Source organism: Panthera pardus, unplaced genomic scaffold (genome assembly GCF_024362965.1).
Source record: "Panthera pardus isolate Hobbes unplaced genomic scaffold, ASM2436296v1 HiC_scaffold_6, whole genome shotgun sequence".
NCBI lineage: Eukaryota > Metazoa > Chordata > Mammalia > Carnivora > Felidae > Panthera > Panthera pardus.
Window position 1 is genome coordinate 63,203,060 of NW_026526991.1, and position 18,735 is coordinate 63,221,794.

Sequence of the window (18,735 nt, forward strand, 5' to 3'; positions counted from 1 at the left end):
CTGACCACCTCTTATCTGTGTCTTGGGGACCAAGCCTTTTCTTCTACTAGGCTGTCCATTCCCAAGAGGACCCTACAGTGCCCAGGACAAGGCACTGTGGCCCCTCTGGGATTCGTATACAACAGCACATAACAGTATATAAGTGACACAAGGGGTACCTCTGGGCATGGCCTCATTGGCAAGCTCTTTTTCTCTTTCTTTCTTTTTTTTTTTACTTGGGAAACCCTTTTTCTAAAGTAGAGAAATCAGGCAGATGGAAAAGCCACAGGAGGCAGGGAAGCTTCCTACCTCGTAACTCTGCCACCAATTGGGGATGTTGGGACGTAGCTTCTGGTCACATACAACCTTTCGCATTTCCTCAATGGAAGGGTCAGAGGGCACTAAGTCATAATATGGTAGCTGATACTCTTCATGGACTCCTGGGAGAAAAGAAAATACCCACCTGAGTTATCAACAGAAGGAGGGCATTACTCAAAAACCTGTAACAACACTCACACCATGATCTGTAAACACCACTTCCCACTAAGAAGAGCTAGGGCTCTTGGAAAGGTTGGTGGGTTCCAGGAATGGGATTAAGAGACACACGAGATTAGTAAGGAACATCTCTGTCATACCAAAAGTAAGCAAACTATCAAAGACTACTGAGGTCATGTTAAAAGGCAACAACCTGAAAAGCTCCCACTGGCGAAAGATGAGAATATTTAAGCAGAAGTAAGACTAATCACTTCAATGAAAGCAAATATTTTAAGTCCACCAGTTCATTATACTTTAAAAAAAAAAAAAAAGGACACCCAAATCCTTAGTCACCTTTGTAAGACGAGAGGTAACAAGTTCACTGTTTTGAAAAATGGTAAATAAATGGGAAGAATCAAGTATTTTTCCTGATTTCCCTATTCAAACTACATATCTTGGTAACCAAATGGGACAATTACGGGAAGTTTCTCTTTAGAGAAGAAATCTAGCTAATATATGACGATTGACAGTATCAGAATATTGGCATTTTTCAACCTCTAATGAATATGCCCATAAACAACGATCACTGGTGGCTGTTAACATCACAAAAAGAGAAATGACTGGTATTATGTGCCTTGTAACAGAACTCTGGGGGAAAAATATATATGATTCTAGTCATTAGATGCAACTATCATAGGAAAGTCACAGGACTAGAAGAACACGTGAATGCCATGAAAATGTAGTTGCCAAAATCTAGACAGGAAAACTTTACAGGACAAATGACCTGGCTTCTCAACTAAACTGCAGAAGAAAAACAGTGGAGGGGGAAACTATACATTACAAGAAACTTAAGATGTGTATCGATCAACTGCAGTGGATGGACATGATTTGAACCCTGATTTGAAGAAACCGTTTTAAAAAAATTATGAGACAACTGGGGAAATACCAACACTAATTGATGTTAAATGATATTAATGTTCACTTTTTAAAGTGTGATAACTGTATTGTATTTAAGTCCTTATCTTTTAGAGCTACAAACTGAAACAGTTTCCATAATAAGCTAATTTGAAAAATCCAACGTAACTTTCCCATGCCTTTTTCCAGGAAAAATTCTGCTGTTCTGAGCTACTAGGACAGATATTTTTTAAAAATGCTTATTTATTTATTTTGAGAGACAGAGACAGAGCACGAGCAGGGGAGGGGCAGAGACAGAGAGCGAGAGAGCGAGAGAGCGAGAGAGCGAGAGAGAGAGAGAGAGAGAGAGAGAGAATCCCAAGCAAGGGGCTCAATCTCATGACCTGAGCCAAAACCAAGAGTCAGACGCTTAACCAACGGAGCCACCCAGGTGTCCTGCAGTAGGGCAGATTTTTAAATAGAGTCTTGGTAAACATCTAAGGAATGCTTTAGAACCTATGCTCTGGCCTCAGTCTGCTGGCGTTTGAATCCGAGTTTTAAAGCTGTGTGACCTTGGACAAATTACCTACCTCTGTGACTCATTTTCTTCATCTGAAAAATTATGACAGTAATAGTCACCACCTCTTAGGTTTGTAGTACAGATTAAGTGAGTTTATACACAGTGAATGGTGAATAAATGTTAGTGTTATTTACAGGCGCCTGGGTGGCTCAGTCGGTTAAGCATCCGACTTCAGCTCAGGTCATGATCTCACAGTTTGTGAGTTTGAGCCCTGTGTCGGGCTCTGTGCTGACAGCTCAGGGCCTGGAGCCTGCTTCTGATTCTGTGTCTCCCTCTCTCTGCCCCCCTTCCTGCTCACACTCTATCTCAAAAATAAATAAACATTAAAAAAAAATTTTTAATTTATTATTATAATACTTAGCCCCAATTTCTGAATGGTGTAAGAAGGAAAAAAATTAACTTATTGACAGTTTAAGACCTGTATGACCAGATTTTTCTTAATCTGTTTTATCTGCATAGAATGATCAAAGTTTTAGGGTGGCCTGGCTGGCTTAGTCAGTAGAGGATGTGACTCTTAATCTCAGGGTCTTGAGTTCGATCCCCACGTTTGGGGTAAAGCTCACCTAAGAAAATAAATTTTATTTTTTATTTTATTTTTAAAAATTTTTAATGTTTATTTATTTTTAAGAGAGAGAGAGAGTGTGAGCAGGGGAGGGGCAGAGAGAGGGAGACACAGAATCTGAAGCTGGCTGCAGGCTCTGGACTGTCAGCACAGAGCCCAATGAGGGGCTCGAACCCATGAACCGTAAGACCATGACCTGAGTCAAAGTTGGACGCCCAACCAACTAAGCCACCCAGGTGCCCCAGAAAATAAATTTAAAAAAATTTTAGATGTACAATTCCATGAGTAATACCTGTGTGGCTACTCCATAATTTGGATCTTCCCAAACATATCAGAGATGGAAAAGGGCAGTAATACAGAAGAGGGTTCTGCTGGAAGACTTGTCAGTTTTAATTCATTTAATTTAAATTTAATTTATTTCATTTCCAATGACCTGGAATCTCTTACATCAAAGATAAATAGCTGAGGGAAAGGTTCTAGTGGTTCCTGAACACATTCACATGGCAGAATACTTGGAAGTCGCTGTAAAGTACTGATGTACTAAGTTAATGATAAAAACTGTTTCCTGCTAGGTCTGATACTACCTTTTACTAGATTCTGGCATGGGTTAACAGGTGCAAATGCCAAAAATGTAAGAAAAAATTACAGGAAGAAAAAACCTCATTTTGAGAAAATTCTACATATAAGAAACTTTCTGCTCCAGATTCAGAAATTACCACTATTATTTTATCAACGAACCCCCACATTTCCCAGCACTGGCTAGAGAGCCATGTCAGAACACACTTAGTGCCTCTTGTGTAAAGGAGACCCCCTGAATTGGTCTGGAACAATTCCTGCCCAGGGCTTTCCCAACCTCTTAAGGATCAATAAGGACGATGTGTTTAAAAAAAAAAAAAAAAAAAAAAAAAAAAAAGCCAGACAAGCCTCTGGAACGGTTACTTCTATGCAAAACACTATTCAACAGAGTCAACACACCCTTGTACAACCCCCTCCAACGTTCCCTCATCTTTGAGAGAACCCTAAGTTGTGACAGGCTCTGGCACTAGGCATCCAACAGGTTGTAAAAAGAAAGGAGGCAGTAAGGCACCAGCACCCTCAGGTGATCTGGCATTCTAGACTGGGAGGTAGGAACAAGAGAAGGCCAAAAAGAAAGGTACCTCCAGAATTGCATCTTCGAGCAATCTCCCAATACACAAGGCCGAGCGCGTAGATATCGGCGCATTTGAAGGAGTCAAAGTGCTTCATATTAATGGTCTCATCGAGTACTTCGGGGGCCATGTATCTGCAATAGCAAAGGAAACAAGATCATGCACAGAAAAGGATTTCGTTACTTAAATCAAAGTCGTGATTCAGGGGCCCTCTGAACGTGGGAATGCATCCCCCCAAGAATGGCCCTTGGGGAGGAGCAAGTGATCGAATTTCTTTATTGCAAACTCCCATGTTTTGGATTAGAATCTAAATACTTCAGCACAGGTTAGGTGATACCAGGCTGCTCTTATTTGTACCTCTATTTTTTAGCCACCGGGATTTATTTTAATCATGTCTTGATTTCTTGGCAGAGGGATCTGTACTGCGGGTCACAGGGCAATAACAGTGCCCAGTATCTGGTTGCCACTAGGGTCTTGGACTTTATTAAATGTAGCCAGTGATGGGTTGAGTTTAAATTTCATTTTGAACCTCTTTTGTTATCTTACCTAATTACACATATATGAAAATTAATTCTAGCTGATCATCAAAGTCTCCCTCAGTTAATTAGTACTACTCAAGCCACTCCCCTCCCCCCTACCCTCCCCAACACACATACAGAGTAAGGCAAATCAGGGGATCACCTCAGGCCTCACACTTTGGGGCCTGGGTAGCTCATTCATGTCAAAAGGGGAAAACCAGCAGCACAATTTAGTGAAGTTCATGGAGATTTGACAGATAAACAGATCTCCTCTTCTGTCCCATTACAAGACAGTTCCATTTTCAACACACAAAGTCAGTCTGCAATCACAATTCCTTACTTCTTACTTCACTTCTGTATGAAGTGGGAAGTAGGCCCATCATCCTAAAGGTGCCCCCAATCTCCACCCTAAGATCACCTCTGCTCTGGCTTGGCAGACTTGCTCTCTAACCCCCAAGCAAGACACAATCCCTGCCTCCTCGGGGTCTCCGCACAAATACCCCTTTGGACTGCACATGCTTCCTCTTGTCCTAGCCAAGCCGGGTGCCTGTCCCCCCTCCAAATCTTTTTCTAGATTCTCTTTCTCTGCTGCCTCCCCCTGCCCAGGAACAGCTATGTGTATATAGTTCTACGAAGCTGTGCTCATGGCACTCGTATCTGTTAGATGCAACCAGTTCAGCTTTCCACTGTGGGGAGTGGGGCTTCAGTTCGGCTTTCAGTTGTCTGAGAGCAAGGGCCACACCTCCTTTTCTATGCCTCTTTCTCCCGTGCACATGGGAAAGGGCACACAGGTGCTACTCGGTACAAGGGTAGGACAATGGCAGAGGCCCAGGGCCTTCCTACCGTTTGGTTCCCACCCTCTGATTTGGGGCAATGTCAATGGTGTCAGTGACCGCATCATGGCGGACAGCCAGGCCCAGGTCTGCAATGGCGCACATGCCATTTTTCTTCACCAGGATGTTCTTTGATTTTAAGTCTCGATGAGCAATTCCAGGCTTCCCTGACAGAGAAAAACATAGGGATCTTTACAGAGAGATAGTATAAATGTTAAAAGCATAGTCTCTGCAGCCAGATTATGTGGGTTCGAGTCCTGGCTTTGCCTCCCACTAATCTAGTAACCCTAAAAAAGCGACTTAACCCGTCTGCACCTCTGCCTTCTCATCCATAAGGCTACCCCAGTCCTTACTTCATGGTAATGTGAGGATTAAACGCATTAGTGTAGGTAAGTGAAGAGCTTAGAAGGGCATGCGTATTAGCTGTTACCACTATCACTACCCCCGCCCCCGCTTTCCCTGAACGGATATGCTCCAGGATAGAACTGCTAAGGAATTCCAAGGAAAGCTGCTGAACTGGCCAGGTTCTGTCAAACAGGTGAAGATCAGGACTACTATTACTACATTCACGGGAGCTAGGAACAGGATCAAACATCAATGGTTGGCTTTCTGTCAGGGCCAGCACGCGCTGTTGCCCTGGTCAACCAGGAATCAGGGAGCACACCACACCTGCTACCTTGACGAGAACCATGATCCCCCAGAGAACTGACGCTACAGTCAACAAACGAGGAAGCCTGAGGTCTTCTTCCTCCAGGAGAACCCTCCCAGGTCAGTAAAGACCAGTGTCTAATCCACCATGCAGTCCGTAAGCCAGCTGCTTCCAACGGTGAACGTTGAAATTACCAAACCGGTGCTCCTTTGCACTAGCTTGTTTCATCTTCTGGGTTCCGTGCTTTTACCCGTGTACCATGGGCTCCTGAGAGGGCAACTCAGAACACTAGCTCACCAACCAACACCCGTGCCAGGCCATCAAATGACAGACAACGGAATCTTTATGTTCTAGAGCCCCTGAGGGCATTCTAAAGACAGAGGTGAAGAGACCCCAATGGAAACACCTCTTGTTCTCATGTAGAACTCAGACCTCTCTCCCTTAGATTAGGCCACAGTTCCTGAGGCTCACCTCCAACTTCCTCAGTAAAGACGAGTTCTGGGAACTAAATCAGGATGGTACAGGCTTTTAAAGTCTACTCAACTTCACTCACCAGGGTTCACTCACCTTGGGTACCCACAATCTCCATGTGCAGGTGGGCTAACCCACTAGCTGCAGACAAGGCCAGCTTAATCATCCCCTCGATTGTCACCGTGTACCGGTTAAGATAATCAAACAGGGAGCCATGCTCATGGTAGTCTGAGACGAGCCACAGCTGTGTCCAGGTGCCATTATCTGCAGAGAACCACAGAGGAGTTCTGGAACAGGCACAACTACCAGCAAAAAGGTTAAAGCAGGAAAGAAAGAATATGTAAACGACACAAACTCCAACTAGACTCCTGAATTCACGCTTCCAGCCTCCACACTTCCTGAGGCCCCCCTCTATACCCGTTTCATCTACACTTGTCCACCAACGTAGGGCTCCAGGAAGGACAGAAGAGCAACATTCTCTTAGACCTGCTCCCTTATTTCTTGCAGGTGGCTGTCTCAGTCTGAAAAAGATCTACTCATCTACACGTTAGACCATGACTGGCTGCACCCACCGCTGCCAAGGAGGAGGGCTTCGCAGACCCTCCTCTGTGCTCCAGGACCCTGTGAGCACAACCTAGCCCCAGCAGCTGTCTCATCTGTAATGTTTGCTTTCAGTCCACTGCTCCCAGTAGGCAATGAGCTCTCTGGGAGAAGAGCAAAGAGCTCCTTTATGTGTTACTGTATTCCAAACAACAACAACAAAATGCTTAATTTATTTATTTTGAGAGACAGCATGTGCATGCACACGCATATATGCAGGAGAGGGGCAGAGAGAGAGAGACAGAGAGAGAGGGAGGGAGGGAGGGAGAGGGAGGGAGGGAGAGGGAGGGAAGGAAAGAGAGAGAGAGAGAGAGAAAGAAAGAAAAAAAAAAAGAAAGAAAGAAAGAAAGAAAGAAAGAAAGAAAGAAAGAAAGAAAGAAAGAAAGAAAGAAAGAAAATCCCAAGCAGGCTCTGAGCAGTCGGCACAGAGTCCAACATGGAGCTCGATCTCACAAACCATGAGATCATGACCTGAGCAGAAATCAAGAGTCAGATGCTCAAGTGACTGAGCCACCCAGGTGCCCCCCAAAATGCTTTTCAATGCAGGAAGGGCACACTTCCAAGTATTCCAGAGAGGTCATCTTATCCTCAGAAGAGCAATGGAAGGTGGACAGCATGCACTTTTATAAGAAGTGACAGGTAGGAGGCGGCGTGTGGTGGGAAGGAGGAAGGAGAAAAAGAAAAACCCAAAACTGGTAATCTAATTAGGTTATGCTTCTGTCAACAGGAAGATTGGAAATTGGATTGAGATCTCCCAATTCCAGGCTGGTGCTAGTTCCAGGACACTATACTATATATATCATGCTAAAAAGGCAGAAACGAAGGAGTCCGATTTTTCTTCTCCCTTGGCCCTGATGTGAGTTTTTACGGCCAGATCCCTACTAACACAAGCTGCCAGAATCAATAAAGGGAGTGGCTCTTGGAAGAGCACCAACCTTGGTTTCTCTGATTACAAACAAGGGGTCCACCCAACACACCATTCCTGCACTCCAATCAGCCCTGAAGTCGTGAGGACCCTGGCAGTTAAGTTAAAGTTAAGGGAAGACGTCTTCTGATCCTTGAAGCTACATGTAAAACTGAATGTTATCAAAGGTGCTGCTGTTTTTAAAAAGCACAGCTTACGCAGAGGGAGTATACAATTCTCTCTTCCCCTTCTTCCCTTGTGTTTGAGTCTGAGCCTCTTCAGCCTGGGGGCAGCTGAGGCCGTTACAAGCCCCCACAGCAATATGAGGAACCAGCAGTCCGAAGTCGTTTTCAGAAAGAAAAATAAATACTTAGCATCTTCCATAGGCTTTGTAGACACTAACTTCTAAAAATTGCCATGTCACAGGAGCAGACTGTGTCACAAGGGCCAGAGAGACTCTTCTAAAATGTAAACACAAACACCTCAGGGTCTTTCTGACTCCAAACGCACCACCTGCCCATGTGTCTGCTGTCCCCTCTATCTGGAAGCTGCGAGGGCAAGGACTGTGTCCGGTTCTCATGTGTGGTGATCGGAGCAGCAGGAAGTAGTCAACAAACGTTAGTGAATCAAAGAACGAAATTCCAATTACTACCCACTACCTCAGAATAAGATGTAATCCTCTCAAAAAGGTCCTTCATAATCTGGTGTCTACCTCTCCACCCACACAGCCAACCCACGTTACTTGTAGGGTCCCAAACACACCTTCCCTCTACACGTGTGTCTCAAGTGCCCTTCCTTCCCGCTGATTTTTCTTCCTGACCAACTCCTGATACTTCCTGATGCCTCAGTGAAGTTCAGGTATGACCTCCCTGATGCCCATCTCGGCCCCAATTTGTGCTCACCAGAACAGTGTGCTGTTTGACTACCTCCTATAATCAACAGTTAGTTTGCTTCTCGCTTTGCTAGTCAGTGAGGTCCTCCAAAACAAGGATGCTCCTGGCCATACAAGAGACTCAAAAAGTAAAAAATCAGAAGGGAGAGGAAGGAGGAGCTCAGGGACTCAGGTACAAGCAGACCAAACACTGAGCTGGAAATACCACCGGGGAACAACATTCTGGGTAGCCAGGTCATCCCTGCCATGCCTGCTCCACTGCAAGGGTGGACGATGCTGATTATGTCACAGAACATGGACCGCATGCTTTTCCGGGCTATCCCTCCCTGGCGGGGCAGAGGCCACAGTTCTTCATTCTAGCGGTTTTCAAGGTAAATTAACTGGAACCCCTACAGGGACTCCACTAGGGAGGAGGGGAAGGGCGCAGGCGGGCTAAGGGGTTCATCTTGTTTATCTGCTTAGTAACTGCTTGCTTAATAGCCTGGCTTTCTGTATAAGCTTTGCATAGAAGAAAAGCTGGAAGGACCCACAGCTTATTCAGATTCTCTTTCTACTGGTAACAACCACGAAGGCAAACAGAGCAGTGCAGTCCCACAGCTGTTCAACTTCCCCAGTCACCCCCTGCATCTAGGACTACTGTTGGCTTTGGGACATGCTCCCAGCCCAGCTCTTTACCTTTATTGTCAGCAGCAATAAACCCAAGGATGTTTTCATGGCGCAGCATGACTGTCTGGTAGATCTCTGCTTCCCGGAACCAAGACCGTTCTTCACGAGAAGAGAAAATCTTCACCGCGACATCGCCACCCCTCCAGCGGCCACGCCACACTTCCCCAAACCGGCCCTTGCCAATAATCTCCTGTAAAACGATGGTTCGGGCCACTGTGCGCTGGACAAAAAGGGGCAACCCTGGGGACCAAAGAATGGAAAGAAAGCAGATGCCGTAAATTTGCTAAACTCTGCAACTCCCACCCTCACTGCCACACTGGAAAGGCCGGTACCACACAGTGCCCCCGCTCTACCCTGGCCCGCTGACCGTGGAGAGCTGAGGGTGCCCCACACCACGTCCAGGTAAGCCAGCAGGGGCGAAGCCAGGCAGAGACTGGGAGTGAATGAACACAGAAAGGGAAACACATGCGATCAGCTGTGCCTCATTTAAACAATTTCTCCTTTCAGTTAGTACGGACGACAGACTTGCACACAACCCCTGATCAGATTTATCAACTCTGCAGCCGGCCTCTTATGGGCCAGTCCACCCATATCTGCTTTATGCAGACTGAAGAGGAAAGAGGGCAGAGAAGGTGAGAGAGACGGGGCTTGAGCCCCAGGGGTGCCTCCGGCCATTCTGCTCAGTGGCCACTAGAGGGCGGTGCCATGTGGCCCATGAGAAACAAACTGGGCCTACAAGGCTCCCACCTCTTTCCTAAGAGATCAAAGCTCTCTCTGCTCATAGGTCAAGCTCCAGACACAGAATTCAAGACTACCCATGCTTATCCTAAGATTAATTTTACTGTCTTTGTAGGGCTCACTTATTGCTTCATGCAATCTATCCAATCACACTTACTATCATGACTGACTCTGAATTCTCACTTCCTCTCCCAGACCAAATAAACATGTTATTAATCCCTAAGTCCTGTGGATGTGGATGCTTACTACACACTAGGCACTATGATAAAAGCTTTAGATAAATTATCTCCTTTCCTCACAACCACCTATATAAGTTAGATGGTGTTATTATCCCCATTTTACAGATGAGAAAACTAAGGCTCGAAAGGGAAAGTTAAGGGGTGCCTGGGTGGCTCAGTCGGTTGAACGTCTGATCTCAGCTCAGGTCATGATCTCATGGTTCGTGAGTTTGAGCCTGGAATCAGGCTCTCTGCTGTCAGCACAGAGCCTGGAGCCTGCTTCGGATCCCCTGTCCCCTTCTCTCTCTACCCCTCCCCTACTTGCTCTCTCTCTCCCCCTCAAAAATAAACAAACATTAAAAAAAAAGGGGGGGGGGAGTTAAGTAACTCATTTGAACTCACACAAGCTGCAAGTGGCAAAGAAGGGATTAAAACCTAGACCTACAGAACTGTCTGACTCCAAAGTTGATGCTTTTAACTTTATACAACAGTATAGAATCACCAAAATGTCTCCCATCAGACCCCTCCTCTCCATCCCCGCTGTGCCCGTCCAAGTTCTGTCCCTTCTTTAAAAGACTCCCAACTGGTCTCTCCACCTCTCTCGTCATCCTGCTCCTGCCCTGCATACCCACAGACAGCCCTGCCTCACCCTACCCTCCCTAACAGGAGGTTGGTAAATGAGTGAATTCACCCTCCACACCACTGCCAGAATTCCTTCCACAGGAAAATACGAACATTTACTTTGCCACATGAAAACTTCCAGTGGATGCCTCTCACCTTACTGGATAAAGCACAGCACCCAAGGTCCTTCCCACCTGGCCTGGCCTGCCAGTCCCCGTCCTCCAGTTAGACAGGCCATGCCTAAACACACAGTGAACTTTCGTGCCTTTTTGTCCTTTTGCTCAAGGGGTTTTCCTTGGCCTGGAACGTTCCCCGTCCTCTTACTTCCTTAAACCTCCAATTCAGTCTTCAAGACCCCTTTAAGTGCATCCTCCCCCATGAGGCCCTTCCCAGCAATCCCTATCTCTTCTACCCAATTCTGGGTCAGCTTTTTTCATCTTTGTTTACCCTGTTTTGTTAAAGGGAATCGAAAGTCACATAAGCAGCATGGACTTATTGCTTTAAAAACCACAGTATTAAAACTCCAGCACCTTGGAAACTCTGCATATTTGGGATTGATAACGGACTAGACCATCCAGGGAGAAATAGTTATTAATCATTTTACTCCGGATGACTAAGTAACCACCATGGACCTTCGCTAGCTTCAGCTAGTTCTGATCTTAAAAAAGACCCCAGAAAACCTGAGCTACCCTCCTGTGACAGCAAATCAAGTCACAGAGTCAGTCAGGCAGTTCTAACCACTGCCCTACCTCTTTCAGCAAAGAACAAGACATATATTTTCTCTCTTCCTAAAAATATGCAGCTTTTAAATATATCCATCATTTTGGCACTCTCTACTGCAGAGCTTAATAAAGGCAAAACCACTGAAATTCAGGAGATGTCACAGCTCAAAGTATTCCTTGTGTTCAAGGAGGAATGTCTGCCCATGACTGATGGCATAATTTCCCTACAGAACAATAGTCTTGTCACATGGCAAGGAAACCTACATAAACACGTACAAAATTCTCACAATATAATTCTGTGTGTTTTAGCTAGAATGGTGATAGTGACCTTTGCAAATGATTTTTTTTTTTACAAGAACAGAATACCACCATCACTAAAATAATTGTTTATCTTCATAAAAAGACTCTTTTGTAGTCATTTCACATCTAATAGCCAGCTGAGGTATACCCTGAGACCTGAGCGACCCCAGCCCCTTTATCCTGAATTCTGGGCTCACATCAAGGTCCAGGGTTCAGTTCAATTCTCTCATCTGACAAAGACTCGGTTACCAACAGGCAGTACAGGAAATGGTGCTGATAGCCTGCTGCAAGCCCAAGTTGCCTTTATTTAACCTCCCCCAAAAACCCTTGGGCAACTGGTACAAGTCAATGATTCACCAAATCCCAGCTCTCAGCTTTACTCAGTGTCCTTAAACTCCCCTTGTGGTTGCTCAGAGATCAATGATTAGCTGTCACCACACCAAGAGAAACCCGGCACACTCCTGTTTCTCAAAAGGGGCCCTTAAATTGAGCACTCCACTGCTCAGGTGGAACCAGGTGAATTTTAATAGACATACAGTTACAAGACTTGAAAAGAGGCAGGGTTTCTGGAGTGGAGAGTTTTGCACTTGACCTTTGGAATCCCAGGGAATGAAAGATTTGCTGTGAACCCTTTATCTTATTACATATCAGACTCTAAAAGAAGGGGAATTATGAAACCAAACGCCTCAGTGTTGGCAGAAACAAGGGCAAGGCCCAGTCTTCAGAAATGCTCTATCCTGCTGGGGAACAGTGACGAAAACCAACAACACACAAAACCACTAGAGAACTCAGTACCTGAACCAGACCCTGATGTGGAGAGATCGTAGACAAGATCCTGGAGCGTCTTGTCTTTGGAGAGACACATCTCACACGAGGGATCTTCCATATCCAGTCTCTGGCGGTTGTGATAGACACGCTGATGATAGTTAATGACAAGGAAAACAATGATGATGATGAGAAACAGGAGGAACACTGGGCCAGCAATAATGCCTACCAGCTCCACGGGGCCCCACATGGAAGGGTGCTCAGACTCCTTGAGGTGACCTGGGTCAAGTGAGAGAGGAGAGGGAAAGAACACAGTAAAAACATGGGAAAGCTCTGGCCTTATTTGTCCCCGACACCTCCCTCCACGTGCAAATACCCTTTCCCTCTCCCTGCATTCAAGGTGCCCTCGATCTCCCAGGTCTCACTGGGCTATGTGTCTGCCTGATGTTCTCAAATGCAAACATCTCCAGTGAAGGGGCCCTTTTCAGCAGTCACGCTCACAAGGCACTGTGTCACCGCCTGCCTTTCACGGGCCTATCCCGCCTCAGTGTCCCAGACAGACACCAGGTTCTGTGCCTCCACTCGTGACAGCTGTGCTAAGCTCTGCAGCCTTAAGTACCCGCTCCTCCAATCTCCCCAGTAATGCCTTCTAAATGGCACATTTGCAAAGGGGTGCCACTGAAAACTTCCCAGCCTGGATCGCTGTCCTTCTCTTCCAACTCCAGCCTCTCTTCCCGTCCCACCATCACCCTCACCCAGCAGCTGCCTTCACATACCTTTCCATGGGGATCCCTGCCTGGCTCTCCCACCCCTCACCAGCTGCCCATGGCTGCTCAGCCAGTCTCCAAAGCGCAGCTTCCACCTCTAGGACAACCTTGACAGTCTGCCTCCCTCAACTTCTTGTCTACAAATCTGACCTGGGAAGAATCCTATCCCCTTGTCACCTTAGGGAACATCAAAAAGGTACTTTTACCTATCACCAAACAAAGGGATTAGGGAAGAGTAGAGAAGGACGAAATGACAGGGGTGCCCTACCTCCAGGATGAGCCAATAGTCCAACAAGGGTGTCCACTCACCACTGGGCACCCTAAGGTCGATCCTGTTGCAGAAGTCAGTATAGCAGCAGTGGGTGTTGCGGAGGTCTTCAGAGCTGAGGCAGTAGAAGGGTTTCCCGGCGGGGACCAGCTCCACTTTGGGGATGCAGGTGCGCACGTGGTGCTCCATCCCATCCAGGTTGAAAATGGAAACCATGCAGGCCCCATCTGTTTCACACGTGTAGTTGGCCTGGAGGCAGCTGGTACATGCACACTGCAGAGCTGCAGGAAATTTGGGAATACGGTGACATTAACGGTGAGATCCTATCCTAGGTCCCTTTCCAGACTTAGAACATAATCCTTTAGCATACTGGATGTTCCCAAATAAGGAGCTTTTATAGAGAGAGGGCCAGAAAGAGGACACCGTCAACGGGAGCACAAACTTTTCACCTGTTTATTCAGTGCAGAAAGCAGGCTTGCAAGCCCTACCATTTTCTTCTAAGTGTCCTCCCTATCTTATGCCTGTGAGAAACAGAGAAAGGACCTTTTGAACTTTGCCTTAGACTTATCACACATTATTTTGTGGCTGGGAAAGCAGCTTTCCTTTAAATAGACGCCTGAGGACTAGAGGAAGGTGCCTTCCCCTTGGAAGACACAGGCCACCACCTCCTGCCCCACCCCAAACCATCCAGGCTTCCTCACTTGACAATGGCTTACCGACCCCATCTCCTTTCTCCAGCATTAGGCATGCCCACCGTTTTCTGAATGCAGTATGCATGCTCTCACACATTCTTTTGCTGCAATGCTTTTTTTCCTGGCTACTTCTCACAAATCCTCTAAAATTCAGCTTAACCATCACTTCCTTTGAAACGCTTCCCGCCCACTAGTCCAACATCCTCCTCCTCCCTTTAGTCCATGGCAGGTGCACCTCTCATGAGGGACAAAAAGAATAACCTCCAAAGACGATATTAATGCCCTCCTCATCAAGTTATTGTGAGGATGAAATGAGCTAATATATAAAATGTGTTCAATAAATTCAACCTACTCTGGAAGGCCCCTGGATATCACATTTAAAATATAATATCCATCCATCCATCCATCCATCCATCCATCCATCCATCCATCCATCTTTCCAAATAGGCAGTGTATGCAATCATCTCTGGGACTAATGAGTTCTGCTGGGTGTGTTTTATACATAAGTGTGCCCTGTTGACAGGAAATTACTGTAAATGAATTTGGCGCCTCTGAAAGCCAGTTCAGCAGCCCTGGAATCTGAAATCCTTTATTTATCCATCTAACAAGAATAGCACAGACAGCAGCAGTTGGTTCTCCCCAACACTGTCTCTCATGGGCCTAACCTAGCCCTGACCTCTTGGAACCAGCGGGAGTGCGGCTGTGGCCACTAGGACACTTAGGTTGGGATTTAGTGCCGAATGAGGCGCCCACCCATCAGGGAATGGAGGTGGCAGAGCCCACCCAAGTCTCGGACTGGACACTCAGTGAATAATATCTGGCTACCAGGTGGGAATATATTCAAACCGAAGCCCCTAGAGAAGAGACATTTACGACCAATCCCATGAAAAACTAGCCTGTTGTAACTTACCCCTTCAGGCTGTAAACAGTCTATCTTTGTCTCTTCCTGCAATACACTAGAAGGCATCTCTCGGCTTTTCAGTTCCAAAGACCGATTCTAAATATCTCAGTGTCCAAGCCCCCTTCCCCAGGCTTTCTATAAATGACACGATCCCTCGCCATTCCCACCCAAGGAAACAAAGCAGAGCGCACCCGCACACTGACAGGTAAACGGCCGCTGTGGATCCTCTACCGTAAGGCCTTCGATCAAAGCCCTTTCTTCTGGGAGAAATTCCAAAGCACGCAGCTACCTGCTGAAGGGTAAGAGTAGCGTTCTATTTTAAGGGCAGGAAGTTTAAAGCAGGTACCCTTTAGACTAGGATCCAAATCATAAAAGGAATTTTAAAAGTAAGTTCTTCCTAAACTTCGATTCCAACCCTTTTTAGACACAGGAAAGACGAAGAACTCTCCTCGTTTTCCCCCAAATGCCTTTATTTGCTTCCCCTTTTATTCTTGACAGCTGAAATTTACTTCCGCAACTCTCTGAATACTCGAGCCAAACCTCTTCTACTCACACCGGAGTCCTGACCGGTAATCCAAGAAAGCTACTGCCCCTCCCCTTGGTGTGGACATTCAGGCACAACGGGGTTCCCCGTGGAGCACACACCTCTCAATACATGTGCCATGACATCCAGCACAGAGAACAGCATTGGGCTATTTTGGGAAGCAAGAAGGGAAAACGAACAACTCCAAGAGGGCTATTCTGAGCACAGTGGGACACACAGGCCAGACCCGTAGCCGCCTTTTGAAAAAAAGCTCACTTCTGAGTCTGTCAATTAGACAGGAGAGCCAAGAGTCTCTGATTCCAGATATTTATTCTCCCTTCGTTGGTTCACGGCCTCTTTCACAGTGATTCATTCTGGAGAACGAACACACCCACACGTGGCTCATTATTTTTGGGAAGTACTTAAACAATCTTGGTGTAAGACAGGAAAGAACAAAAGTGGTGAAATCTATGTGAGACGGGACGAAGAACGGAACTGGGAGCGGGGCCATGCGGGTTCGTGATAAGGACTTAGGCAAGTCCCTGAATCTATCTGAGCCTCAGCCGCCTAACCAGAAAATACCATTTATCTTACAGAGATGGTATGAAGATTAGCCAAACATCCGCTAAGTGCTGTGAGTATTCTGAGAAAGACTCTCCCTGCGCACATCTGTGTACATCTATACATTTTACAGAGTGAGGGAGAAGTCTGAAAAAGATGGATTTTAAGATAACCATCACTACTGCCCACACCCCTGAAAAGGTTTCAGTTACTACCAGTAGAGCCACAGCAGGGTATCATGGCAGGCACAGGTCAGAAAGAGCCAAGCTCAAATACCAGCGCTAACATTAATCACATGACCTGGAGCACCCTGGTTTCCTAATCTGTAAAGTGGGGCTGTTAATAATTATTTTACAGGACTATGTAGAACTATATGAAATAATACATTTCAAAAGTGCTTAGCAAATAGGTGTTCAGTAAATTTTAATCTCTCCTCTCAATGTAAAACTCAAACACACACACACACACACACACACACACACGCACAAACGTCTCTCTTTAACCACTAATTAGGAAGTGGCAAGTTACAGTAAGACCACAGCAGGCACAGCAAGAAACTGCTGTTCTGGTCTCAGCTCTGCCAGTAAGTAACTAGTCGTGTGGCATTGGGCAAGTCATTTAACCTCCCTGAACCTCACTTTCCTCATGACTGACCAGAAAGAAGGGAGTGAACTAGATGACCTCTACATCCTCCAGCTGAAATTTGAATCCAGTTTGTTTTTAAATTCACACTGTCTGAATCACTGATTCAACAATGGGAAGTGGTGCTTTAAATGTTATATACTTTTTCCTGAACTTTAAAGACAGACATTAGGGCTAGTCTTGCGTTAATGTTCGTTTTTCAAAATAAGTGATAATAAAACTATAAAAATACCTGAATTTACTGTAAATGTACAGTGTATTAAATCACAAACCTAATCATGATTTCTTTGAAAAGCTAAATCTGGACTAATGAATGCTAATAACGCTTTATAATCTACTTCACAGTGACTCATCAGGTTAAATCAGTCTACACGCGCGCATATAAACAATACATACATACCTAAAACTCTTCCGTATTCCATAACCAAAGAGTTATGTAGTAGAAATGACACAATTTGGAAAACCAATCACAGAGGAGTATCAAAATCACTCTAGACACAACCAAGTTAAAAAGTGGTCAGAACGACAGTCTCACTAGCCCAGCATCTTGTTATAAACAAGTCAGTCAAACCGGAACTAAAGACAAAACCACCTAAGTGAGATTTGAACGTGGCTCTAAAATATGATGAGAAGGTGGTATGTGGGAGGATGTAGATGCAAATTTGATTCATGAGAGAGGCTGTGTTTGGCGGAAGACCAACAAGTCCCAACTTGAGCAGCCTCTGTCTAGGTGCATGTTATGGAGACACTGACGTGGCCAGCTCTCAGCAAAGACAATCCCACCGCAGGCAGGACACTGGGGTTGGGTCTTCTCTCTCTGACCCGCTGGCCTACACGGGGAGGACACGCAGCAAGGGTGTGGCTCATGGGAATTCCCAAGCGCCACCATACAGGCATGGACTCACGGCCACTCAGCCCGCTATTCTGCCCTAGACCGCATCTCCAGGGGACAGGGTAGGGGGGCGTGCAGGGTGGTAGCACCAACCTCAAAAGGTAAGAAGCGAGCCACAAAACGGCCACATTTGTCCAGGTAGATAAAGGTCCACAAATGTTCTAAAATGTTTTAAAGCGACAGGATTTATGATTTTTAGCTTATATCAACTGCTCCTTGGGGAATTATAATAAGCTTCATCAATTTTGTACTAGAATGGAGCACTGCCCTGTTTGGGCACACTAAGCTTGCCTCTTTCAAACCTCACTGGGCTCACCTTCTACTTTAGTAGCCACCGTGGTGCCAAAATCAGCTGGCGTAGCCCTTTCTCTTCATGATCTTGCGACTTGATCATAAACTGCCTCTTGGCCCTCCTCCTTCCAGATGACAGCATCCATCAGACAGACCAAACTGATAAGAATAGCCTATTACAACCCATGATTATTTTAATTAATCTTCTCTGGACCTTATCCAAATCCTCCACAGCCTCCTTAGGATAGAACAAAGACTACAACTCTGTGATCCTAAATAGCCAAAATGATCTTGGGGGGAATAAAAAGAACAAAGTTGGAGGACTCACACTTCCTGATTTCCAAACTTACTACAAAGCCACAGCAACCAAAACAGTGTGGTACTGTCATTAAGTATAGACACGCAAGGGGCGCCTGAAGGGCTCAGTCGGGTAAGCATCTGACTCTTGATTTCAGTTCACATCATGATCTCACGGTTCATGGGATCGAGCCGCAGGTCCAGCTCCACACTGACGGCACGGAGCCTGCTTGGGATTCTCTCTTCCTCTCTCTGCCCCTCCCCCACTCGCATGCTGCACGCAACCGTGCACTCTCTCACAAAATAAATAAACTTAAAAAAAAAAAAGGTATAGATACAAATCAAAGAAATAGAACTAAGAGTCCAG

At 45.9% G+C, this 18,735-nt stretch overlaps 1 protein-coding gene across 3 annotated transcripts in view; it reads right to left on the reverse strand.

Annotated features, from left to right (window-relative positions):
* Positions 1-18,735, reverse strand: part of ACVR1B (activin A receptor type 1B) — a 34,732-nt gene that overhangs the window by 4,429 nt on the left and 11,568 nt on the right. For 2 of the 3 annotated variants that reach the window (XM_019419422.2, XM_019419423.2), the window contains 7 exons: positions 13,611-13,850; positions 12,565-12,813; positions 9,180-9,410; positions 6,205-6,372; positions 4,999-5,155; positions 3,647-3,771; positions 289-419 (listed from right to left, as the gene is read on the reverse strand). In XM_019419422.2, the coding sequence (XP_019274967.1) occupies positions 289-419; positions 3,647-3,771; positions 4,999-5,155; positions 6,205-6,372; positions 9,180-9,410; positions 12,565-12,813; positions 13,611-13,850 (1,301 nt within the window). Of the gene's footprint in view, positions 1-288; positions 420-3,646; positions 3,772-4,998; positions 5,156-6,204; positions 6,373-7,830; positions 7,954-9,179; positions 9,411-12,564; positions 12,814-13,610; positions 13,851-18,735 lie in introns of all 3 variants that reach the window. The other variant, XM_019419424.2, reaches the window with a different exon arrangement.